General features: G+C 38.6%; 2 protein-coding genes across 4 annotated transcripts in view; one reads left to right on the forward strand and one right to left on the reverse strand.

Annotated features, from left to right (window-relative positions):
• EEA1 (early endosome antigen 1) overlaps positions 1–4,900 on the forward strand; it is a 127,822-nt gene extending 122,922 nt beyond the window's left edge. For all 3 annotated transcript variants that reach the window (XM_014779605.2, XM_004417951.3, XM_087449112.1), the window contains 2 exons: positions 451–549; positions 1,281–4,900. In XM_014779605.2, the coding sequence (XP_014635091.1) occupies positions 451–549; positions 1,281–1,403 (222 nt within the window). In that variant the 3' untranslated portion in view covers positions 1,404–4,900. The remainder of the gene's footprint in view (positions 1–450; positions 550–1,280) is intronic.
• Positions 4,901–7,422: 2,522 nt separating this feature from the next.
• Positions 7,423–26,718, reverse strand: part of PLEKHG7 (pleckstrin homology and RhoGEF domain containing G7) — a 53,748-nt gene continuing 34,452 nt past the window's right edge. Inside the window, exons 10-16 of the mRNA XM_014797716.2 lie at positions 23,290–23,464; positions 21,645–21,760; positions 21,188–21,281; positions 15,182–15,261; positions 13,161–13,314; positions 8,737–8,834; positions 7,423–7,725 (exon numbers count right to left, since the gene is read on the reverse strand). Of these exons, the coding sequence (XP_014653202.2) occupies positions 7,618–7,725; positions 8,737–8,834; positions 13,161–13,314; positions 15,182–15,261; positions 21,188–21,281; positions 21,645–21,760; positions 23,290–23,464 (825 nt within the window). The 3' untranslated portion in view covers positions 7,423–7,617. The remainder of the gene's footprint in view (positions 7,726–8,736; positions 8,835–13,160; positions 13,315–15,181; positions 15,262–21,187; positions 21,282–21,644; positions 21,761–23,289; positions 23,465–26,718) is intronic.

The following is a 26,718-nucleotide window of genomic DNA, read 5'->3' on the forward strand; positions in this document are numbered from 1 at the left end:
AGCGACTTATTTATTTTTTTTTTTTGAGGAAGATTGGTCCTGAGATAACATCTGTTGCCAGTCTTCCTCTTTTTTTTTATTTTCCTCCCCAAAGCCCCCAGTACATAATTGTATATCCTAGTTGTAGGTCCTTCTAGTTCTTCTATGTGGGACGCCACCTCAGCATGGCTTGATGAGCGGGGAGTAGGTCCGTGCCCAGGATCCAAACTGGCGAACCCTGGGCTGCTGAAGCAGAATGCGCAAACTTAACCGCTGCACCAGTGGTCCAGCCCCCAAGAATGTAGCAACTCTGGATAGTGGAAGTTGACTAAAGAATTTCTGATGTTAAAAAATTTATCCCATGGTGCATATAGTCAAAATTTTATAAAACTTGGGCACCAAATTAGAAATTATCCATCATTCTTTAAAACATTGACTATTATAATGTACTGAAACTTTTTTTTTTAATAGATCAAACATACGCAAGCGTTGAATAGAAAGTGGGCCGAAGACAATGAAGTACAAAACTGTATGGCCTGTGGGAAAGGCTTTTCAGTAACAGTGAGACGGGTAAATGATTGTGTTCATATTGCTATGGTTTGGATTTTATTCCTCAGTGACAATTAATGTTTTAACCCTCCAAGTAGTCCTGCATTTGACAGATTAAAAAAAAAAACTTTCCCCATTTATTGGTTAATTTTAATTTACAGCTACATAGAATAATCAAATTTCATACATACAGTCTAGTTTCTGGTTAGCATATGTATTTTTCAATTTTAGTTTTAAAATCAGTCTTTGCCTTTTTACTAATTTGTCCTCTAGAATAATGATTTTCTAAACCAGTATGCCAGTATTAAACTCATATGTTTAAGTCATCATTAGGTTCTTTTAAAGGAAGAAAAAGCAGAGAAAAAAAATTTATTCTAAATAATACCATCATGTGATGTTTCAAGTTTATTATCCCTATTGAAGAAATTATGCCTGAAACATTTGGCAAATAAGAATAGTTTTTCATCTGATAGAGGTGTTTTATTAACACTTTTAAATGCCTCCTAAGTTTCTTTTGAGAATGCCCTGATAAAATCCATATAAAATGTTTAGCATAAAGTCTGATAAATAGGAAGCCTTCAATTTGACTAAGGGATTAAATTGACATATTGAAATGTTATTTTATTAAATCATACACTAATCACTTGAAAGTTAATATACCTTCACAGTGCAGTGTACAGTATTCTTGTAGTCTCGTAAAGCTTTTGGTATAGTGTTAATGCTTGAAATTGTTTAATTTTTGTCATTTACAGCATCACTGCAGACAATGTGGGAATATCTTCTGTGCTGAGTGTTCAGCCAAAAATGCCTTAACTCCTTCTTCCAAGAAGCCTGTTCGTGTCTGTGACGCATGTTTCAATGACTTGCAGGGATAGTGGGTTATCACAACTTCAGAGTAATATTACACTAACATTAGATTTTTAATAAATGCACTTAATAGAGGTCTTGGACTACTATTTGATTTGGACAGTGGTTGCAATACTAGACCAAATTAGAATTCGTATATTTTGGAATGTTATCAGTATCAAGTAAAACTCTTCTATTTTTGTGAGACTTGGGCTCATCTTTCATTACTTTTTTCCCTTTAACCCCTGGAACAGCTTTCATGCCAAGTTTGGAATTAGCCAATGAAATGTAAATAAACTTTGGATGGAAAATAGCAATGTATTTTTTTAAATATAATTTCATTGTTCACAAATGACATGAATACACTTCCATAGCTTACTTCTACTTTCTTCCAAATTTAGTGTACAGAAATGTACGTGGATGATATCATATCATATATGTTGCACAATAACACATTAATTGTATTAAATATTCTCTTTGTAAAGTCATGCACAGAACTATAAATCTTTCTTTTTTTCTTATATATAGGTCCATAGCTCAGTTGCATTGTTATGTTATACATGTGCTACTCCAGTGTTCTAAATACAATTTATGTTGAAATATGTATTAACCATAAATTCAAACATAGTTTTTGTTTTAACAATACTGATTAAATTCTCTTGGGTGGATTTTATGAAAACCCCTGTAAAGTTAATTTGCTTACTTTATGGTTATCCTGGGATTGTATTTTAAAGATTAGGGTTAATTTTTCTTTTCGTCTTTTTCTGTCTCGTGTTTAAACTCCTACATAGTCTCCATTAAGAATCCTACAAAGCTTCCCACCCTCAGCTCCAGTTGGAAGATGAAAAATAATTGTATAATGGTCTTATTCTCAGATTCTTGTAAGTGGGAAGTTTTCTGAGATGAGCCTTCATGTTATACCCTCATTTTGTCTTTCCAGCATCTCCAGGAATCAGAGTTCGCTTTTTTAATGGATGTGCTTTTTTTCCTTTATTTGGCTTAACCTTCCCGAGTATAGCTCAGCTTCACTGTAATTGTTTTATAATTTTGCATCTTAAAGCTAGTAACTGCTATTGCCGTAGTTTTATCTGTGAAAATCAAATACAAAATGGAAAGGAGATGTTGAATATTCTACTTCGTATTTTCTTCTTACAGAATAGGGAAGAATTTTTAAAAGTTGTGAACTTGGCTTAAATTTAAAATGGTTCTCAATTTGCGGTTCCATATCAACGGGTAAATCTTTTTACTTTGCAAAAATAATGCTGTGAAATTATCTTGAAGTAACAGCTGGAGAACAAAGTATTACTGAAAATGTATTTCGGAATCCGATAATCAGAACTGAAACAGAATGGCTAAATTAAGGATAATTAAAAATTAGCTTATTTGTATGCTGAACAATGAAACTGAACTTAAATTATAGTTTTATTAATTTGGAAAATTGGAAAAATCTGAAGAGACAAATCATTAATATTGGTTTATTACTCTTTGTAGAGAAGAAATGTAAAGTTATATCTTCATTCAGTGCAGTCATTTGGTGATAATAGCAGGGAAGGATGGGAGTTAATATTTCATTTACAATAAATAGTTTATAATATATACTTGCTTTCAGATATCATGCTGAAATAAAATTATGTTTATGCTATACTTAGAACATATAAACTAAAAGAGATTGCCACATATTCATTTAATTATTTTTAAAAATCCCATTAAATAAACCCTGTCGTCAATAACTATTAAGGACCCTGATTGAGTCCCTGGACTTCGGTAAACATATATTGTTGAACATATATAATGAAGAAATACAGTGGCTCTTTATTAAAAATAATATTTGGATAATATAAATTGAACTAAAATTATTTATGCATTTTCCTATACTTATAAATTCTTGCAAATAGTCTTAATTCTTTCTTTTACATATAAGTAATGTAATAAATGTGTTGGAAAAATATTCACAGCACTACTGTTTATTATTTTTCTTAAGATGATAAAACTTCATGAGAATTCTTCTGGATTAGAATATTTGTTCACTTCATCTTCCACTTGGGTGCACTGAAGACCTTTTCCATGTCTTGTTCCCCCACCCTCATATTCACAAAAAAATTGTGGGGAGAATAAATAAAATCATATATGTTTGAGTGATTTTCTAATTTTTATCCATCTAATCTCATTTCATAGATCCCAAATAATTTACCATAAGCTACTATACTAACAATATTAGAAATGAAACCTAACATTTTCGCTGTTAAAGTCTCACCAGTTTAAGGTGTTTTGGAAACAAAAACGGTTTTCTTTTTCTTTTAATTAAAAAGTCATCTTTTGTGTCCTTATTGGCTCTACATTTTAGATGTCTGCTGGTATTATTTGTCAGTGAGTTAGAGCCGGCACGCATAGAGTCCCAGCTCTTGGCTCTAATGCACAACATATTGGCATCACGAATTAGTAAATTCCAAACCCCAGCACAGAAATGTGAGTTAAAATCAAGTCTTGCTGGGTTAGTGTACAATGACCTATACCTACGGAATTTTTTAATAGAAAGAAGACAGAGCTGCTGGTATAGGATTTTTTTATTTTGAAGAAAAAAAGAGGGAAACAAAACACAAAACCTCAATGCAGTATACAAATAACATTTTGTTCAACTACCTCTTAATATGGAATTAGCTAGTTTGTTTCCTCACAGTAATGTTAAATAGTAACTGCCAAATTTGTTAGTTTCCCATCTCTCTTAAAAAGGCTGTATGATTATTTTATAGTTTTGAGAACTTTAAAGCCACTTTTTTTTAACTTTGCATTTGCATAAAAATGTTTAGCTTTTAAGTGGAGAGCAAATGATGATCATATATTTTGATATTCATGACCTATTTGACTATAGCAGGTTTTTTTTTTATGCACTTTGGCTATAAAACCATGGGTGATTTGATCCGTAAGATTTAAATGTGCCATCAATCTAGTATTCCTAGACATGAGCTTGATGAATGGTATTCTGTAATTATAATGTGCCACACATTATCGTGTCTTAATTGCCCTTTGCCTGAATTTTAATGATCAATTTGTTATTGTTGCAGATGTGAATCTTGTGCATAAACTTAACTAAATTTATGTAAAATTGTATAAAATACAATTTGAAATAGCTAAGTTCTTTCTGTGTAGAAGTAATGAATTTATTGTAACATGATGCGGTTATGTATATGACATTCTGTACTTCCTTGAACTGGATCATATATTCATAGCTTCTGTAGATACTTTTGCATGAATATTTTCTCATTTAGTTGTTGGATTCATTATTTGTGTTGTGTTTACTACTTGTGATCATGTAGTTGTGCCTTATTTTGTGAGAGACTTTAGCTCAGTAAATACTGTAATAATTTCTAAACTCAGTGATTAGAAGGTTACTGATTATAATTGTCAATGGTAAATTACATGACAGCATTTAAATCTGTATGAAGAACAATGGAAGGATCCTTATTGAATTGTTGCTTTTGTTTTTTTTTATATGTTAAAGATGATATTAAAAAACCATTTCTTTCTAGTATATGTATTCTGTGACAAATTATTTTGTTTATTTAAAAAAGAACAAATATTAACCATTTTGCATTAGTTTATTTATAGAATGTTAGAACTTTGCACTTGGATATAGATGGCAGGTATGCTTTAATGTTCAACTTAGAAGAGTAATTAACTTCATAATTTCAAGAGAAATTACTAATGCCATTTTGTTTGAGACGTTCCCTTTTCACTCCACTCATTATTACGGAGAATTAACAAACTAAAAAGACATATTAAACAATATTAAATTAATCCTTTCTTTCATTGTATATCCAAGTTTTATACCCAAGTGACCATTTAAAGATACTTTTCTGAAGGCTCAACGTACCTTTGGTTTTTGCTGTTTATTCCTAGGAACCAAGTTCCAGAAGTGTTTTTTTCATTTTACTCTAATGTTCTTCCCTCCAAAGAGTTTAACGTGTATATCCTCAAGCACTTAGTATATTATATGTTAGATATATTCTCTTGTGAGCTTTATAGAATTCCAGTTTAAATATATAGCATATTCTTTTTAAAAATTTTATTTTATTGTGGCAGGAACACTTAATATGAAATCTACCCTTTGACAACTTTGTAAGTGTTCAGTATAGCAGTACTCATCTTGCTTAACTGAAATTTTATGCCCATTGATTATAACGCCCCATTTCCCTCTCTCCCCAGCCCCTGGCAACCACCATTCCGCTCTTTGATTCTATGAACTTGACTATTTTTAGATACCTCATGTAAGTGGAATCATACAGTATTTGTCTTTCTGTGACTGGCTTATTTCCCTTAGCATAATGTCCTCAAGGTTCATCCACGTTGTTGCATATTGAAGAATTTCCTTCTTTTTTTAAGGCTGAATAGTATTCCATTGTATGTATATATCACATTTTCTTTATCCATTCATCTGTTGATGGACATTAAGATTTTTTCCACATCTTGGCTTTTGTGACTAGTGCTGCAATGAATGTAGGAGTGCCAATATTTCTTTGTATTTAGCATATTCTTAAACTGTTTCACATCTTTGATGTTACTTTAGTCAATCTTTCTCCCCCTTTAATGAGATTTAAGGGAGAAACTAGTTCTTTATATGTATAAATATATGGTTACTTTATACGTATAAATATATGGTTACTGGACTCATGAGACTAAAGGAATCTTGAGAGATTGCCTAGTCCTAGTCCATTGCCCTCCTCTTAGGCTGGCTTATATCTAAAAATCTCTGCAAAATGATTAATTTCTTTTTCTAAAAACATATTTTTTGGCCAGAAATTTCTTCCTAAGTCTTCCATTGCGTACATCTATGTTGTCTTCTGGACATAATTGCTTTCACTCTCCTCCAGGTCCCATCTCCAGGAAAGAATTTGAAGTCTATTCTCTCCTTCTTTGCCTTTTCTTTTTCTCATTTATTCTTAAACATTAACAGTAGTTATTGTTCTCCAGATTTTCCTTTTATTTTCACTTACTCCTAAAAATGTCTGACATTATTATACAGCGACTGTGACCCTCCATTCTAATAGTGCTTGGCCCTTGTACAAGAGCCTTTATGCTGCACTTGTCTGTACTGCCTGGTTTGCATGGTGAAACCTGCGTTTTCCTCAAAGAATTAACTGTGCACGGGACCTCCGCAAACATCATCCTCTATCTCATTCTACAACTTAAGGAGATCACTTAAGGTAGTTTTGTCTTGCAGCCCAAGTTGATAAATTTACTGCTTCCATTTTGGAAACTGCAAAAGGTACTGTGCCTGAAATTAAAATTTATGAATTTCCATTTGATATAATCTGACCATAAGAACTAGTTCCTTAAATGTAGTTAATAGTGTATTCCACCGTGGTACTATCATAATTCAAGCTGCCTTTCTTAAAAAATTCTAATGAAGTTTCAAGTCCTGCCAAATAAAATTAAGTGACTGTACTGTGCTAAAACACACACACACACACACGCCACTTAAAACCAGAAATTAGTTTTATGAGAAACTCCATCATTCTTCAAAAAATGAGATTTAAAGACATCTTACTATTTCTATGAAAATCTCCCATGTGAAAGTGTTAGTTGGTGAAACTGGAACAGATATTTGCTTTTTTCCTTAATGGAATTTAGTCTTTGGGATTTTCTACTTCCAAGTTAGAGTATTATATGGTATACCCAAGATAAGTAAACTGTTGGAGAATAGGAATTTAAAAACTGCTCTTAAAATGTAAACTTTATTTATTGCTTAATATATTAAAAGTGCAATCAAACTTTGTATCAAAAGAACTATTATCATTGTGTGTGAGGTAGGACTGTAAAGCAGTAAGACTGACTTATAAGCCATGTAGGAAAATTGGTTTCATTATAGATATACACAAAGTAAGATGTTAGAATTCACACTGGACACAAGCAGTGGACATTGTGTTCCTCCTGACACTCTATTTTTCTGATCATTGACCCTTTACAAATTATAATAGCACCATACTTCACCCACACCTCTTGCAAGCCCGACTGAAACATTCTAAGTCTGGATATCAGTATATGCTTGCCAAGAAATTCCTCAGAGTTCAAATTTATTGCAGTCATTATTCCTCTATACTGAGGATTTTCCCAGCTCAAATTCTGGAACTCCTATAAAATGAACATTTCCTTCTAGCTTATCACTAGATAAGTGTTACAAAGATTTGAATGAAAGAATACCTTAATTCCTAATGTCTAAAAAGGTGTGCCACTTGTTTTAGGTCCCTAAATTTCAGAGGATTCTGCAGGCAGTGTGAGTGAAGATATTTTCTTGGTTTCTTGACTCTTGGTGAAGCAAGAGACAGCTGCTGTTATTTGTGTCATCCATGTTTTCTGTAAAAAGAAATATATATATATATAGAGAGAGAGAGAATGTTAAACTGACAATTTCTCACATATTTGGGTTAATATTTTCCTTTGTATTTATTGACTTGCTCTTTAAAACTGAAGACTAATGAAACATTTGCATATTTCCCATTTTCTTCCTTACATCTAACATTTCATAACTATCTCTAATCATATATGAAAATGCAAATGAATTAAATGAGTATGGTATGCAAGTTGGATAAACAGTCATGAGTAATCAAAGAACCATAATAATCAATGACTAATTAGAAAAATGAGCACCAAGATTATGTATAAATAGTTTGAAAGCTGAATTTCTATTTTGTGTGGAAATAGAAGTTCTTAACCGGTGGCATAATTTGAAAAACAGACTGAGGGAGGTACCAAGTTGAGTCCTTAGGAATAATGCAATATTGCATTATTTATTATTATTTATTGTCTGGCCACCTTGTAGCTATGATGAAAGCCTACCAGAGGAAAGACAAAAATGGAAACTTCTAAGGTAGAGAAGCCAGAGTCAGACAGGCAGCTGCTCTTCAACTCCGTAGCTGTAAAAACAGTGGTGTATTTTCAAAACTTAAAGAGCAGACTTGACATGGTTCATTATTGCACTACTACTTAAGGTGACATCACATTATTTGCATACTGGGACTTTGGAGTTGATTAGAGCATCTTAAAAGTCAGTCATGCAATCCAAAGCAGTTCTTCCCCATATCCTATAGAAGCTGCAGAACTCAGAAGCAGCTCTAGAACTTCTGCCACAGGAGAAAAGGAGAGCAGCTGTGTCAACTCTGCGGGTGTGAGGAAATTGCCTCCTCTGAGCTTTCTGAGCATGATGGACTAGATGTGCATATCCCTCCCTCCTCCCAACTTTTGCCCCAGCCAAAGCCAGTGAGGGAAATACAAAACTTTCCATCCAATGTTACTTAAGAAGCTTGGAATGAGACTTTTCCACATGTCAAGTCTGAAGAATCAAAACCTACAAAATGAAATACGTACTTTGATGTTTTCCGTTTGGGCTTGTAATAAGAATGCTGCTATACACTGTTGATATCTGTTTTCATGTTGTATAAGGAAAGCATTTCTCAGCCCAAAGACTAGAAAAAGATTACAAAGACAAAAATCCAAATCATTTAATGTGACATCCAAGCAGTTTCTCAGTACAAGGACCTGGAGTTTTTGTTTGTTTTTTAAACGAAGGTGGGAGGTTTATGTAGATTAGCAAAAAAAAAAAAAAGAAAAAAAAATCTGATTCCGAGACCAAGACTTCACTACTATGTCCAAATGGAGCCCACTTAAATAAGAAAATCTTTTTTTTCTTAGCTAACGACTTCTGGGGCTTGAGGAAATGCAATAATGGCTTAAGTGATGGAAAATGTGCTCCTTGATTAGCAGACATTTGGTCCTGTCCAAAATGTCCATAAGACATTTGGTCTACCCCTAAAGGTCCACCAGACATTTTGTCCATGCCAAAGGTCCTGGATATCTGGTCACATTTGGTCCTGTCCAAAACATCCATGGAGACATCTGGTCCACACCAAAAGGTCCTTGACGTTTGGTTCTGCCTAAAACGTCCATCAGACATTTGGTCCATGCCAAAAGGTCCTTGATATGTGGTCACATTTGGTCCCATCCAAAACATCCATGGAAACACTGGGTCCATGCCAAGAGGTCCTTGATATTTGGTCCTGTCCAAAGCCATTTGGCATGGACCAAATATGCTCATTTTGACGTTTTGGACAGAGCCAAATGTCAAGGACCTTTTGGCATGGCCCAAATATCGGATAGACCAAAAGTCTTATGGACGTTTTGGACAGAACCAAATGTCCTGCAAGGGATCTCCTCCGCAAGGAAGAAGCTTAGCATATTAGGTGGATTTTGTGTGTGTGAAATGTAAATAATAAAAATGCGGAAAAAATGTAATAATTGTTTCTTTTTTGACCCTCACCACTGCTTTCTAACATGTTTTATTTATTTTTGTATTTCAAGGGAAGTCACGTCAAAACAAGAGTTATAAACAAATTAAGATGAGGCAATAATACAAAACCACCTGAATGCTTCACAACAAGTCAAGAAAAGCCAGAAAACTGACTCAAAATCCAACATCTACCAAATTATGTGAAATGGAAAACAAAACAAAAAGAAACGTTGGCATGGTTTCTGTGTTTGCAAAAGAAATAGTCTGTTCTGTCATTTCCTAGCTGGTCTCTTAAATGACAGGAGATACTGGGAGAGCAGATTCCTTTTTTATATAGCAGGAGCTCTTAAAATGAAAGCTTCTTCCTTGAATTATTAATACAGCTCAGGGAATAAAATTCTGCAGCCCATACATTCTTTTTATAGTTGATTTATGTTTAGGAACAAATGAAAAAACCAAACCAGGGTTGTCTCCTGGTCACATCAAGTACTTCAGAGAGGAGGAAGAGAGCGCTGTCTTTTCCTGGCTGATCATTAAGCTGATGCTCGTCCACTGTCGTGATTTACATTCACTGAAGTTTGTGGGTTTAATTCAGATTCGTCGAGGCAGGTTGGGCCTCATTTCAGAATCAAAGCAAATGTAAGACATTTATTTTCTCAACTGCAAGAACTGTTCCAGTTATCACCCATTATACTCATAGCAGTCTTAACCTCATATTTCCTAAATTCTACCACAACGAAGTCTAGTAAGTTCAGGAAATTCTGTCCAAGACTTAAACCTGTTAAAATGACTTTCTGGAAAAAAGATCTGGCAGTGTTTGTTTTACTCCCCGATTTTCCTCCTCATAAATTCCCCGTAGCAAGTGAAGCTTTAAAGATCAGGTGGTTGTTCTTGGCTGGATAATCCACTTTCCTCAAAAATCGTAACTGTAGTTCTCAGTACTCACGGCATCCGTCATCTGTTTTTTCTGTAATGTGGGGACTAGGGACTTTATAAGCAGAAAGACCTGGTATGGCTGGGCTTGTAAAATAAAATAGGGAAATAACACATGGGCAGGAATAGCTCTTTTTTCCCCTGAAATTCTAATATAATAATTAACAATAATTACTATGTACTAGGCACTGTGCTGCTATGGTTTTTTTCCCCTTGTGTGTCATTTAGATCACATAGCAACTGTGTAAGATAGGTCAGCTCATTCCTACTTACAAATGAGGAAACAGATTTAGATTAATTTTTCCAAGGTCACACATCTTGCAAATGATAGACCCAGGATTTGAAACCAGGTCTCTGTCACTGCAAAGGACAATCTCCTCTTTCTTCACCCTCTACTCTTTCCCACTCTACAGCTATTTTGCCTCATGCACTGTATCTGAACAGTCAAAATAATAGACAAGGAGAATGAGACAAATATAAAAATAAAACAAACAAGAGATGGTAGTGACAATCAGAAAATAATCAAAAATGGTGGAAGTATAGTTGTTAAAAAGGTATTTTTATTTTTTTTAAAAAAAGGAAAAGAAAGAGGGGAAAAAACATGCATCCCCCAAAGTAATCCAGTGATGTCAGATTTCCCATCAAGTCCAGTTCTTCAAGCTGGCAGGGCTGTGGCAAGACTGAACCCTCAGCCTAAGCTGCTTCCGCGCTTCCCCATGGGGTTCTGACAACTTTGTCCCCTCACGTCCAATTATCATGCCAGAATCTTCTAACTATGGCCACAGTAGTGAGAGAATAGATACCTGGCCTAGGACTTCCTCAGCTGTGACATTTTTCCCCATGAAAAAGTAAGCTCAACAGACAAAAGGAAGTGATTGCCGGGCCTCACATACTGCATCTCTGCCTGTCTACACTGCTCTGCCATCCACTGAGCAGGGGGGAGGCTCACACCTGGGAGTGGGGATGGAGGGTGAGGGGGGCGCTCACAGGCAAAGGTTTTGCTCCCCTGAGATGCCTCGTTTTAGGTTTGCTCTGGAAGTGCTCTCTGGCTGATGTAGACTTTGGCCTCTATAGACCGTGATTGGTCCCAGCCAAATCTGGTGTAACGATACATGTTACAGCCTGCCCAGGTCACTTTTCAGCAAATCTCAGTGGAAGTAGAAAGGATAGACACAGGAGGCAGAAGGCTCTGGTTCTGGACACAGGTGTCCACTTCGTGGAGCCCTTCTCTCGGGGAGAGAGTTTGCTTCCATTCACAAGTTAACATATGTAAAGTATTTATTTATTTATTTTTTATTTTTTAATAATTTTTAATTAATTAATTTATTTTTTCCTCAAAGCCCCAGTAGATAGTTGTATGTCGTAGTTGCACATCCTTCTAGTTGCTGTATGTGGGACGCGGCCTCAGCATGGCTGGACAAGCGGTGCGTCGGTGCACGCCCGGGATCTGAACCCAGGCCGCCAGCAGCGGAGCGCACGCACTTAACCGCTATGCCATGGGGCCAGCCCTGTAAAGTATTTAAATATATGATTTGGTTATATAACATAACTATGTCAATGTTTGTTATCATCATTCATTTGTACATTCATTCGTTCATTCACTGTTTGATGTTGCTCTGCTCTGTGTAGGTTGGTCCTACGCTAGTCGTGGATGCCCTGGGCTTGGCTGCTGGGGTGGGCATTAAGGAGAATGTGTGGCGTTCCCTCTTTTCCTGCTCCTTCCTGAGGACAGGAAGGCAATCCCCTCCTGCCTGGCTTCAGCTGGTCTCCTCCGAGCCTATACCCAAGGCAGAGTGACTGTCTGCTTCCTCCTGAACACTGCCGCCGTCTACCCAGCACTGAGGAGACCGCAACGTCCTTCAGGTCTCTCGAGTCCCGGGGCTTTCGTGACAGAGGATTTGCTGATCTTTCATTGTTCTGAGAGCTCCCTAAGAACACAGGCTGTTTCTTATTCATCTCTGGAACTCCAAGGCACCCACAGAGTGCCTAGTTCTCAGGGGACACTTGGGAAATGCTTGAAAAATGAAAAAAATAATATATATTTCTGACCTATACACATGACGTGTGTGGACATATATATTTATTTCTGGCATGTTTCTTTCTATAGAGCTATTGTAATAAAATATCTTAGCCTTGCATAGCATGTTGTGGTGTACTAGTGCTTTAACAATGGTGACAGTACTAACAATAATAATATAATAGCAATACTAATAATAGCTATCATTTATTGCATGCTTTACAGGCATTATTTCATTTACTTCTCATGACAACCCACCGAGGTAGATATTATTGTCCCTCTTTTACCAAGAGGAGTCTATGGCTTAGAAAACTTAAGTGCCTTGCCTGTGGTCACCTAGCTAGCAAGTGGCAGAACTGTGTCATCCAAACATTGGAAACTAAGTTCAACACTTTCCATAACTGGCTCGTAGAGTGAGCGATACATAGCCACATAGGAACTCAGTATTGTCTTTTATGAAGACTTAAATTGGATTCATTTCCTGTTACCAGAAAGGCCGATAAAAAACTCTGTGATGGCAAACAGATATGCTGAAGGAAAAAAAGAGACACATACCTGACACGTGGAGTGGATCGATACTTTTGACCACCAATCTATCTAGTGGAATGGGCTGATCGAGCACTGTACACGAACCACCCTCTTTTATTACTGTTTGCAGTTCAGGAGTAAGTGAAGGACACATTAAACCAGTGTCTGAGCCTCCAAGTTTCTGAAATTAAAGAAGAAAATAATGCAAAAAAAAAAAATAGGAAATAAGTATTGGTGCACATACCTAAAGTACATCCTTAAGCAAATTGATTTTTAGAAATAATTGCTTGAAATCCAGCTTACTATTCTTTCTAGGTCTTGAAAAACATTTCCCCAAAGTACATAGTGATTCAAAGCATAGTGTTTCCGATCCCCAAGTTTAATTACCCAAATAAATAATGGGTGACATCTGTAATTGGGAAACATTTTAATCACCATGGCATAATGGGAAACTCTTCATTTCCAAATCTCTTTACTGAGAGATCTCTACAGTACTGAGATAAATGAGAAAGGGGAGCCTCATTTTGACTAACTCTGTCCATGGGATCCAATACTAAACTCTAAATAGATTCCATGATCTATAATTTGTAAATACTGGAGATTGTTTCAAATATATAAGGTAATGAATTTTTTTAAAGGGTGTAAAAGACTGTGCTTTGCATGACATATGTTGTGCATTAGATAGCAAAGAGGAATTTAAAACAGATACATTCCTTATTTTGGAATCAAGTTATGAAGCATGAAACCAGAATATTACCTTATACTACAGTCAATATGGGCTTCCATTAATTCATGTGCTCAGATTTGTGCCATTATTTGAAGTGAAGGTAGGCTGTGCTTAGCAGCAAGGTTTTGAAGGGGAGAGAGATTTTTCAGAGCTTGACTCATTCAGACATGCTAGTCTGGGTAGGTTAAAATAGGAGGCCATCCTAGTTTCAAAACTGCACTCAATATTCTCCAACACCCATTCCCTCCCCAACCACCAATCAACTATTCATAGATTGATTAATGGGTGTCTATTTTATTGCTTAAAGATCCTTAAATTATTTAGCTCAACTAACCAACATGCCACCTAGAAGCTTAGGTTATTAAAAGATATGAGATATCTAGTCTCATGATCTTACATCTGCGTAAGGCTAGTCATTTGGCAAAGAAGTGAGTGGAATGAAACAACATTAGATATGTCTCATGGCTTAAGGCATATGCGGCTCCTCCTCCCGCCACCAAGGGCAGGTATCAGAGAGCCTTAGAGGAGGCCCCTTTCCTCCTAACCACTGGCATACCCCATTCAGGGAACAGAGCGTGAAATGGGAGATTAGATAGAAAGCCTTTAGTGGACCATGAGACCATGGCTTAATGGGTACTAACAACAGCAATAATAATTAATAACTTTATAACAATAACATAACCACGAATACTTAAGTAATGGAAAAATCCCCTGTTCTTAGAAGAGATTTTGTGGCTCTAGCCCCCAGGTGACTCATGTTGTCTGTGATGCCAGCTATACATTCATTTGGCCTCTGCAGTTCTTAATTATAGGTAGACACCAAGAGGTCAGGGCTCCCTCCCACCCCAGCCCCCAAATCGTCATTTCTCAGGAATGATGTGAACTCTCAAGTCAGAATGAGTGGTGGTTATCACTTCGGCACATGGCAGCAGACAGTTTAGAGAGGTCCCCCACTCTGGCAGTTGTCATTGTGGTGGACAGTTTGGAGGAGGAAAGGGCCGATATGGACAAAAGTATTTTGGTCTCATTTGCTTAAGCAGGTCGGCCATAAAGTCCTGTGGCTTCTGGGACTTACCTCAAAAGTATACAGACTAAGTCATTCTAAAAATGCACGCCTTAAGAAATGTAACTTGCTTTGGTCATTGTTATTTTTTAGTTCAGAGCTGTACAACTAAAAAAGCCAATATTTTATAATGCGTCCATTTTTTAGACGGTGGCATCCAATTTGACATATAAGAATCATTTATATTTTTAACACAACTTATTTAGAACTATTTCTCAACTTATTTAGCAGATTTATTTAGAAATAGCTGCATTTTACCTTTTTGTTGCGCTTAGTTTTCGTAACTAAGAGGAAATCATCAAAGAGAAACAGATAAACATCTAGGAATCTTGTGCTTTCTGAGGAAAGAAAGAAGGTGAAATTGGGGCTGGAAATGGTAAACAGAAAGTTTTCGTCTGTTTGTTTAGTCAAAGAATCTCTTAGAAAACAAAACAGAGTGCGTATCAGGGCACACCAGGCTCGCAGCTCAGGACGCCCAGCCCTGCGGGTCAGAAACCCACATTCCTGTTGAACTGATTTCTCCCTAAAGCAGAGACTTGATGCGAGCTGACAATTCCAACTTTAAAGACAATGTATTTGTGATACATTTCATGTGGATCTAAGATAACCCGGATGATGTTTGTAATGGTTTCAACTCAACCTAGGATACATCTATTAACTAATTGAACTCGCAGCATTTTTGCCTCTTGACTCATCTGGGTGGTCATTGGCAGAGGTATACATTATCCGAAAAAAGGCATTTTGTCCTCACTGTGGACTGAATTATGTCCCCCTACAAATTCATGTATTGAAGCCCTAACAGGCCCCCCACCCCCCCAGTGTGGCTGTATTTGGAATAAGGAAGTAATTAAGATTAAATGAAGGCATAAGGGTGGAGCCCTGATCCGATAGAGTTAGTGTCATCCTAAAAGGATACACCAAAGAGCTCTCTCTCTCTCTCTCTCTCTCTCTCTCTCTCATGTGTGGACACTGAGAAGGAGGCCATCTCCAAGCTGGAAGAGGGCTCACACCAGAAACTGAATCGGCCAGCACCTTGATCTTGGACTTCCAGCCTCCAGAGCTGTGAGAAATGTCTGTTGTTTAAGCCACCCAATCTGTGGTATTTTGTTGTGGCAGCCCTAGCTGATTAAAACAGTCGGTAAAGCCACTTGTTTTTCAAGTTTGACAATGTGACTGTACATGTTTAAATAGTCTTCATGTAGCTTTACATTTACAAACATTTTCTGATATCACTTTTGATAGTAACTTAAGGCAAATAGACATTTCTACCTTTCCCTAAGAAGGGGAAAATAGTAGAAGAGAAATCAAATACTAGAATAAGGTATCCCCCTCTCTATTTAACTCTATCCCTTAGAAATTAGAAAAAAAAATCGTTAAATTTTAGTGATTTCAGAGGAAAAGGCAGTCCGTTTGGAGGGGGAATGTGACAGGTGCTTAAAGTAAATACAAGAAAAATCAGTAAATATTTTTTATTATTCTATTTATTTTTATTTATATTATTCTAGAAGTTCTTTCTAATATACTTTAACCTCTGGAAATGAGGTAACTAAGGTTAAATTAGTAGATAAAATATTTAGGATTCATTTTTATTATCTCCTCTTCTTTAAGTTTGGAGGAAAGATTCTTTCTATATTTACATAGAAGAGAAATTAAATATTTTATTCAATCTTGAATTGTCCTTGAATATTTTTTAAAAATTGTATTCCATCTCTACTAGAAATTCCTTTTTGCAAATCAGGCTGTGGCAAAGACAGCCAGTTGTCCCTCAAAAACCATTTACCCCTTCTTTTGTAGTAATGGAATTTCCAGCTTGTAGTGGGTATGTGCCCACTGTGAATAAAGAATACATCTCCCAGCTTCCCTTGTAGCTAAATATAACCGACTACATTCTGACCAATGAAATATGAGCAGAAGTGTACAACTTCTCAGTCATATCCTTACACAACAGGGCTATGCTCTCCTGTCTCCCTGGCCCTTCCCACGGGCTGGAATGTAGACACACTAGCGACTCATCTTGAGCCACACAAAGAAAGCAGTACCCCAGGATGGCAGAGCGAAAGAACAGAAGGAGCCTGGATCCCTAATCACTTCATGGGTGGAACTGTCATATATATTTACATGAGAGAGAAAGAAACTTTTGTCTTTTTAAGCAATTGTTATCTGTCTCTGTCTCCAATGGCTGAATCAATATCCTAACTAATACACAGGACTAGGAATGGGACATTTAGACAACACTAGACCTTCAAGACATGTTAAATGTTGTTTTCCTCACCCTCTGCCTCTCACACATGAATTAGATAGATGCTCATTGTCAAAATGAAACAGTTTTGTTTTCTCCTTCTAATTTCAAGTCTTTTATCTTAACAAACAGACAGTGAGCACCTTCATGTCCTAGACTTTATTCTAGGAGATGATGATTATTTTAGCGACCATTTATGGAGGCCCTAGTCTTCCTTCAAGCAGTCACCAAATACTGAGTGCCTTCTATGCATCAATGATTAAGACAGAATCTCTCCCTTCAAGGAGCTTTGATTCTAGTGAGAGCAGACACATAATAAGCATGTACACAAGATTTAAAATAAGATAAATTCAGGAACTGCCAGTGTTTAAAAGTAGATATGGTAATACGAAAGAGGATGACTAAGGAGGATGATCATAAGCATAAAGTCAGATTGTTCATTTTCATTATCCCCGGAGTTTGAAGCCGTTACAGCCCCAGTGGAAAACTTTAACCAAATGATTTCATTAGACTTAATTAATGAACACAGTGAGTCTGAAATTCTGCTTAGCTAGGTGCTACACAACCAGAACTGAGACTTACAAAATTTTGAGTTTCTATCTCGACTAGGTCTTTGTTTTTTCTCATAGAGTCTGGACTGGGGGGTGTTCGTTGCACTGTTAGAGCATTGAACAGCGTGACTGACTCATTTCAGCTGTGCAGCAGCTTGAAGAACAGGTGTTCTTTAGGTGTTACAGCTGTTGGCCCATCGTATTTGTCTGCACTTCACTCATTTTTCTATTTAGAAACACCAATCTGTGGGGAGCAATGCATTTGTGAAGGGTATGCTGGCATGAATTCCAATGGGAAGTTGGTTATGCTCCAAAAGCTATGAAAACTTGTACCTTCTGGGAATGGGAAAATACACTTATTTGGTTACAACAGTACAGTTTTTAAAGCGGGAAGAAATTTTGAAACACAATAAGTGTTAAGTATCATCGTCATTGTTGTCCTCATCCTTACCACCATAAACAACATTTACAGAAGAGATTAAGGGAATTGAAACAATTTTCCCAAAGCCCACAATTGGTGTTATCACCTAGTTTTTGGTCCAATGCTTTTTCATTCAAAATGGTGTCCTGTTTCTTCTAACACTACTCCCCATCCCCACCACATCTCTATGCCAACTCTGAGTCAAAGTCCCAGTGACTTTAAACTGGATTTGATACTACTACATGGTGCCTCCTCTCTGATGGAATTTGACTAATGGCGTATGCCATCAACCAGGCACCTGGTGATAGTGACGATTACGTAGGTCAGCCCCATTCCACCACGTTTGACTCTACAAGAAAGGTTTTCTGAAAAGTTGGGTCAATCTGTAAAGAGTCCTTCTTAGGCCACTCTCCCTCCCATGATTCCATGACCACACCCCAATCCCACGTGACAGATGAATGCACAACTGATGTGGCTTTTCACCGAGAGATGAACATGATCATATTTATCCAGCTTCCATGTGGCGTCTCACATGCCCACACTTGAATCCTAAAATTGGCTCCCTGACCCCCTTCCTCCTCTACCCTCAGTATTATCAAACAAACTTTCAGGCACATAGATTAGAATACCTGAAGGCATCTTCGACTCATTTCCTCTTTCATCCATTTTATTTATTTATTTATTTTTTATAATTTTATTTTATTTATTTTTTCCCCCAAAGCCCCAGTAGATAGTTGTATGTCATAGCTGCACATCCTTCTAGTTGCTGCATGTGGGACTCGGCCTCAGCATGGCTGGAGAAGCAGTGCGTCGGTGCGCGCCCGGGATCGAACCCAGGCCGCCAGCAGCGGAGCGCATGCACTCAACCGCCAAGCCACGGGGCCGGCCCCCTCATCCATTTTATCAATCATAAAGTCTTCCTGTTTTTGCCTTTTAAATATCTCACATTTATCCTTCTCTATTCATGCCCATTTCTCACATTTTAGAACAGGCCCGTACATCTCACAGTGTTGGGAAGTCGGTAGATAGAGGGAAGGGATAAATCAAAATCTCTAATAAACCCAGGAGGAGGCCACTTTTGGAGGGAAACGGATATGTTTGAACGCAGAACTGTGTTTTGCTTCATTACTTTGATTTGGTTTTGTCACAATAGATAATTATTTTTGAAATTGTAAATAACATCAAAGAAAATTTAAAATTGTTATCTTCAAATGAAATCTGGAGGAGGTGATTGGTCTACAGGTTAAGAATGGTTGAGAAACACAGGCCCAGGCTCTTCTCACCTCACCTGCTTCCCTGCGAAGCTTCCAGGCTGATCTCTCTGCTTTGGTCTCCTCCTCTACACCATTTTGTGCATTGCTTCTAATAACTCTTCAACACCCTTTTAAGCCTATCAAGTCCCTGTCCAAGGACTCAATGACTTGCTGCCAGGAATTTCCCAGTTGGGTCCCTCTGTTTGGTTTCCAAGGCGCTTGCTGTGATTCTGAAAGCCTACTAGGCTGAGGCAGCCTAGCTTGAATCTGGACCCTGCTGTTTACCTGCCAGGTGACCTTGAGCATGATGCGGAGCCTTGAGCCTCAGATTCCCTACATAACATGGGATTAAATGTAACCTCTCTGCATAACTCACTGAAAGGAGAAAATGCATTAAAAAGCCCTTAAAATGCATAAAAAAGTAAGACACTGGGTATGTCTATCTTCCCTATATGGCAGTTGCTGGGTGGGGGTTATGTCCCGGCCTGACTAGTACTCCACCTAAAATACAGCAGGTTCTCAACAGATGTGTACTGAATAAGGAATTATTGCCCTGCTCTCCCATCAGATCTCACGCTACCATAAATAGGCAACCTCACATCCCACAGGGCTTCACACCCAGTAGGTGCCCAATCAAGATTTTGTGCAGAAATGAATAAATGAATGAATGCAAATCTTGCTTCAGTCAGGCAGCCCTTTCTGACCATCATAATATTTATTGAGCACTGACTCTGCACCAAGCATTCTTTCAAGTGCTTGTACATCCATTAGCTCACTCAGTCTTCACAACAACGGGGAGAAACTGCAGCACTGGGAGATAGCTGTAACTGGCCTAAGGTTACACAGGCAGGAAAGGCTGAGTGGAAGAGTGAGCCTGGCTGTCAGCCTCCAGGGCTCACCCTCCTAACCACGCTGCTAGAGCCCATTCTCTCAGGTGGCTTCTGCTTCCAAGCCTTTCCTCCTGCTATGCTCTTTATCCCGGGTGTGCTGCCTCCTGTCCTTCCACCGACCTCCATCCTTGCTATCCCCCCAAGCCCACCTCCAGTCCCATGGGCCACATGAAGCCTTTCCTGGATCCTTCAGCTTCACAGACTCTCTTCTTCTCTGAACTTATCCTGCAGGTTTGCTCATTATGGCAGAGCTTCCCAAACAGAGGGAAAGGATTATACAAAATAATTATTTCATATCCTCCACTGATACTTACCTAGCACAATGTTTGTTACATAACAGGTTCTCATTAACACTGCTAGGGTGATTGCCCAGCTCCTTGGAGGAGCAGCATGATGGTGATAACTGCTGACATTGAGTGTTTACTATATTCCAGACCTTGAGCTAAGCTCTTCCTATGTGTTATTCATTTTAACAACAATCCTATGAGACAGATATAGTTAGCCCGTTTTACAGCGAGAAAATGGAGGGCATATAGCTAGCTAGGTTGTGAAGTCATTTTTTTTGTGTGTGTGAGGAAGATTGGCCCTGGGCTAACATCCGTGCCCATCTTCCTTCACTTTATATGGGACGCTGCCACAGCATGGCTTGCCAAACAGTGCATTGGTGCGCACCCGGAATCCGAACTCCCTAACCCAGGGCTGCCACTGCAGCAGAGTGTGTGCACTTAACTGCTACTCTGGGCTGGCCCCTGAAGTCTTTGATCAAGACTCCGCAGGATCCTGTCTGCTTCACATCTTCCATCGCCTTGAACATAGGCAAATACAGTTCCTCCCACCCTTCAACTAGCAACAGTTGGACAAGTTACAAGGTAGCAAAGGTGTTGGGGTTTTGAAGGAAGCAGTTATTTACCTGCAAGAGTTAATTTTCCTTCATAGAGAAGGTGTCTGTTGGTTGGTGACAAGATATTTTCTGCCATGTGTTCTTTAAAAACATGTCTCAGGCACTTGCAAAACAAGGGAGAAAATCAGAGATGATGTTAGTGATTGTAAGAGAACATGTTCAAGGAGCTGGGGCAATGAACTGGGTCTAGAAAGTTCATGACATTTGGAAATGCCAGTAGATGGACACGGGAATGGGGAAGAATGGGAAAACCTTTCAGAAGGGCCACCCCAAGAATTGCATGATGACATCAGCCCTCCATATACAATGCCACATGGATGAAGGCTTCACTTCTTGCTCATAAAACTAGATTTATTACTCAAAGGGACAGCTGGAGACTTTGTAAAACTAGTGTATTTCCACCTGAATGCCAAACTTGTGAAAGGGATGTAAGTCCTAATTGATCCCCATTTTTTTTTTTTTTTACCTCTGGAATGAAAAACCTTTTATCTCTATCCCAAAGTGGAGGCCACACTATAATCTCCTGTAGATGTCTACATTTTTGGAAATTGTCAAGCCACTTCACTTTTCCTTCAAGATCCCCTGGAAAAAAAGATACATCCAATATATTTTTAAATGTATGAGACATTACAGCATAAATTTTAACCAAGATCCACACTAATCATTTAGAAACATTGACTGTCCCTAGAGCCAAACCATATCTTAGGGTTATTGAACATATTGCTTGCTGTTTAATTGTCTTAGAAAAACTTGCTAATTTATTTGAAATCAGCCTCTTGCAGAGAAAAATGAAGTTTAATTTAATTCAGTAAGCTGGAAATGTATTGTGCATTTTTATTTCAATAATACTAATAAAGCCCTTGGTAGCTTTCTCTTATTCTCTACACCACACAGCCTATAATTAGAGGAGAAAAAAAAATCAGACGGACGAGGACGAGCAAGTCTTTTTGTCTTAATTGTAAAACATACATTCACTTCATGATAAGGATGATTACTTCTTTTTGGTAAGAACTCATTTTCTCTTCTGAAGGTTTGTATTAATTTTGCAACATTTTCTAATTACATTGGTATTGAGGTTTTGAAATGATTTTTGGAAACACCAAAGGCAAGTCATAGACCCACAGAATCACATGGTGGATGGAATTCTTGAGAATTCATCATCTTTAAGCTCATAGACTTAAATGAAGCCCACAGGAATCTCTTCCCTGAACAATAAGGATCCGTATTTTTTTGAGAAATCTCCAGAAGAAATGATGTTTTTCTTCCTCAGAAACTTATCAAAATGAGTAACAATCTTCAAAATTACTTTAAAAGTTTTAAAAAGTCTGTCTTTAATTGAATTTTTGTCTTATTCACTTGATAAGCTTAATTCTATTTCCTTGAGTCATTTTAGAATTTGAACAAACAATTTAAAAAGAGAAAAGAAACTCCCAATTGAATAGGAGTTTTACTTTTAAACGTGCAAAAGAAAAAAGACATCATTTCGGTACAGCTGATAATTATCAATTTGAGCTATTCCCTTTTGATGCTTTCCAGGAAATCTTGGTTTATGGGCACATATCAGGGCCTTTTTTTTTTGAATTTAATACAAATACAGAGTTCCACAAATAAATTTAAGTCATCACAGGGCTTGCTTGGTTCCTATTCCCAAATTTCAGTTCTAAAGATTGGCCCTGGATTTCAGTGACTGAAAAAATGATGAATGGTAATTTATCTTCCGGAACGGCTTCCCATGGCGTCGACTCCCATTTGCTTTGTGTGTGAGTTCAGTATGGGTGTTAAAAACAAAGTGCCTTCAATCATCTGGGAAGTAGAACTTTTCCTGCCTGAACTCACTTCTGAAAGCCTTGGAGACAGAGCCATGTCCTGCATAAACATGGTGTTAAGCGTTCTCATACGGTTGGCCAGGATGTGACTGGAGCCCATTGTTTTGTGTGTGTTTGATTTATAATGCACTCAAACTCAAATCCATGTTTCCGAGAGCCATGATCTCAAGTCAATGGAATTACCTTCTAGGATGGAAGCCCAAATGGTTCCCAGGAGCCACAGGGCCCGCCCCCTACTCTTTGACTAAGCTTTGGAGCTCTGGGTCACTCATCTCGGGGACTTACGGATTGACTTTTCCACCTTTTCCTTGATGGAGTAGATCAGGATTTTCTCAGTAGAGTCCGTACTCCTTTTCCAGATATTCTTCAGCAACAGGGGGTATCGAGTCAGCCTGTGCAGTGGGGCCACTAGTAGCTCAGGCAGGTGAAGCCGTCTGCACTGTTCATTTTGCTCACACCACTGGGGGAGGCAAAAGCAGACACATTAGGATGTCACTTCTCCTATCAAGGCATTAAGAAGCCTGGACGTGAGAAACTTTTAGAGATTTTACTCAGTAATAACATGATGCACCTGTGAACTTCCTGGGAAAATTTATAAGCCAGGGACTAGACTTTCATTTTGAAAGATTCCATACTAAACTATCTTTAGCAAGCATCTATCTACCAGTGCTAAATTCAGAGTCTGAAATTGGGTTCTTAGATGTGGTTAAGAAGTATTATTGAATATTACTGACAACATTGTTACTTTCCAATTAAAGAAATGAAGGAATCATGGGCTGGCCCCGTAGCTTAGCGGTTAAGTGCGCACGCTCCGCTGCTGGCGGCCCGGGTTCGGATCCGGGGCGCGCACGACGCAATGCTTCTCCGGCCATGCTGAGGCCGCGTCCCACATACAACAACTAGAAGGATGTGCAACTATGACATACAACTATCTACTGGGGCTTTGGGGAGAAAAAGGAGAAGGATTGGCAATAGACGTTAGCTCAGAGCCGGTCTTCCTCAGCAAAAAGAGGAGGATTAGCATGGATGTTAGCTCAGGGCTGATCTTCTTCACAAAAAAAAAAAAAAAAAAAAAGAAATGAAAGAATCCTTCAGATGTCTTGCCTTCCCAGCAATGGTGGTGAAAGCAGCAGTCATCAGCATTGTCTGTAACACCATCACTCAATTCTCCTAAATGGGGAAATTTATCAAGATTTGGATGCACAGGAAAAGTTTGAAATTTGTTAAATCCCCTCGAGAGTCCATGTTCCATCAGTGGCGGTGATAAGATGTATTAATATACGTGTTCCAGCCTTGTTTATCCTGCTCACTTGAGTTTAATTTTGCCCATTGGCTTCTCCCCGTTCCTCAGGGGAGATTCGTGGTTTCACCAGCTCTGTTCTCATCCTTGTTGTGGTGCACAGTTAGGAGAATTGAGCATCCAAACTGGAGGGGTAGAAGGGAAAAGGAAGGATTTTTGCTTGCTGAGTCAGTTCCTTGACTCCTTTGTTGAAGGAAGGGAATCAGGGTAATGAAGAGAAAATGAAAATAGAAGTTGAAAAGGCTAAATGGATCCACATGATCTAGAGCAGAGACGGAAGAGGAGAGGAATCAAGACAGGCAATTTTCAACAGGGAGAGTTGGAGAAAGAGGCTGTTGCAGGCTGTGTAAGCACTGGGGAAGACAGGGAAAGGAATAGCAAGTATTGCCAGGGGTTATACATTAGATTTCCGTAAACAGTATTTGAGAAATACAAGTAAATACGAGAATCGCTCCTACAATTGTTTCATTTGCTGGACTGTTTCTTGAATGTGACACTGTCTTGACCCTGAGGGGGCCCTGCTTTTATGCAGGTGACACATGATGCACGGAACCAGGACTCTGGCTGCTATGCACAGAGGTGCATCAAGAAGTATTATTAGGGAGTGTGTTCTCTTCTCTCACCTACTCACTCCTCATTGATCCCGCATTCAGCTCGAAAGGGATCCTGCCCTTACACTAAATATTTTTCTTGCTGTAGGCTATTGCCTCTTTTTTCTCTTCCAGGCGCAGTCCAGGCCCAGGTTAACTCCTTTGCCTCATGACCCAGACCACTCAGGGCCAGCCTCAGAAGGGCCAAGGTACACTGCAGAAGGCCCCTTTTGCTTCCCCAAAGACAACGTCATACATCTTTTATGCTCAGGTGTCAGCCCTAGCATTTCTGAGATCTAGGTCTAACCGGCTGAAATCCCACCAAGTCCAAAGCCCTCCCTTAGATATTTACAAACTCACGGAATCTCAATGAGATTCCAGTGGCTTCCTCTGGCCCCCGAACTCCTGTTTGCACATACAGTTTCTTCTCTGAACAACATGGGCCAAATGCCAAACAGCCCTTTTGTTGGTTTCCTATGTTGATTTCCACTGTAAACTCACGCAAGCCAAATGTTGTATGAGTGTATGTATTTATTTTACTGAAGATTTTGAGTTGTGAGGAGGGGTCAAATACACAGCCCCTCCCCCATTTTGCTGGCTTCATTCTCTTCTTTGGAAAAAGAGAGCTCTTTCTCTCTCTCTTCCCCCCTCCAACTTTCTCCCTTTCTCTCCTAGCCTCATGCTTAGCAATTTGCACTTGTCTTTCACAGCTTGACCACGTCCCTGGGGCTCTCACCCTCTTACACTAGGAACTTTGTCAAAACATTTCTTTTAAAAACATCCAGGGCTGTTCCCCACAGGAATTCTGCTAGATACAATCTTTTCCACTTCCCCACATACGGATGGAAGGCCATGAAAGTGGAGGCAGGGGTGCATGGTGGATGGAGCTTTAGAAGCCAGGCTTCACGGCTTGCTGAGGGACCGCCTCCCCTTCTCCATACCTCAGATTCATCTCCTGTAAAATGGTGGAAGGTTCTAGATCACCTCTGAATTCTCATCCAGCTCAAAATGGCTGTGATTCTCATCGGGGTTGGAAGGGACGGAGAAGGAAGTAGGGACTGCAGATGTGGAAAGGGTAGGAGTGGCAGAGTGGAAAGAAATGGTGGCGAGAGGCCTTAGACTGTGGCCTTAGTGGCTGATTTCCATGCTGACTCATTGGCAACAGCAATCCAGCTGGGGTGGCTGGGAGGTCCAGTAACTGATTTCTTAGTGGCAGTTAGGGATTTCCTCAAAATACTCAGGCCTCGCCCACTGCCCCAAATTTCCATGCTGTTCGGAACAGCTCTGGCTGCCAGCACCCGTTGGTACTCAGGGTAAATGTGAAAACACTCAATCTCCCCCAGATATCAAACAGGAAAGAAGCATCAGTGGTAAATAGTTTAGACAAAGATCCGGGCAGGGATATCGGAAGCTTTTAGTGTTTTGGAAGGCCTCAAAAGAAAGAAAAAAGCTATTTGATGATTCTAAAAGTAGTTATAAGTTTTTCTTTCATCTCTCAATTGGCTTTATTTTTCAGATCCATTAGGAAAGAAAAGAACATCTCTGTCAAGACAGACCGGACATAAAAGGCCTTTTCATGGATGGGTCTGGAACAGTGGAGGCTGCTTTGGTTTTATAATAAATATCCAATGTGTTTAGAGGAACAGTGAATAGAATTAAGGGGCCCAGATAAAAACGTTCTCCTCTTAAATCTGTCTTGGTGGGACACAACATTGGGCTGGGGAAGAATCTCTGGGAAATTGACGTAAGCTCTCTAAATCTCATCTGTGAAATGTGAATAACAAGAGTAATCACCTCATCAGGCAGGTGAGAGGTTTCAATGAG

Source organism: Ceratotherium simum, chromosome 25, assembly GCF_057802395.1.
Source record: "Ceratotherium simum simum isolate JZ-2026a chromosome 25, ASM5780239v1, whole genome shotgun sequence".
Taxonomy (NCBI): domain Eukaryota; kingdom Metazoa; phylum Chordata; class Mammalia; order Perissodactyla; family Rhinocerotidae; genus Ceratotherium; species Ceratotherium simum.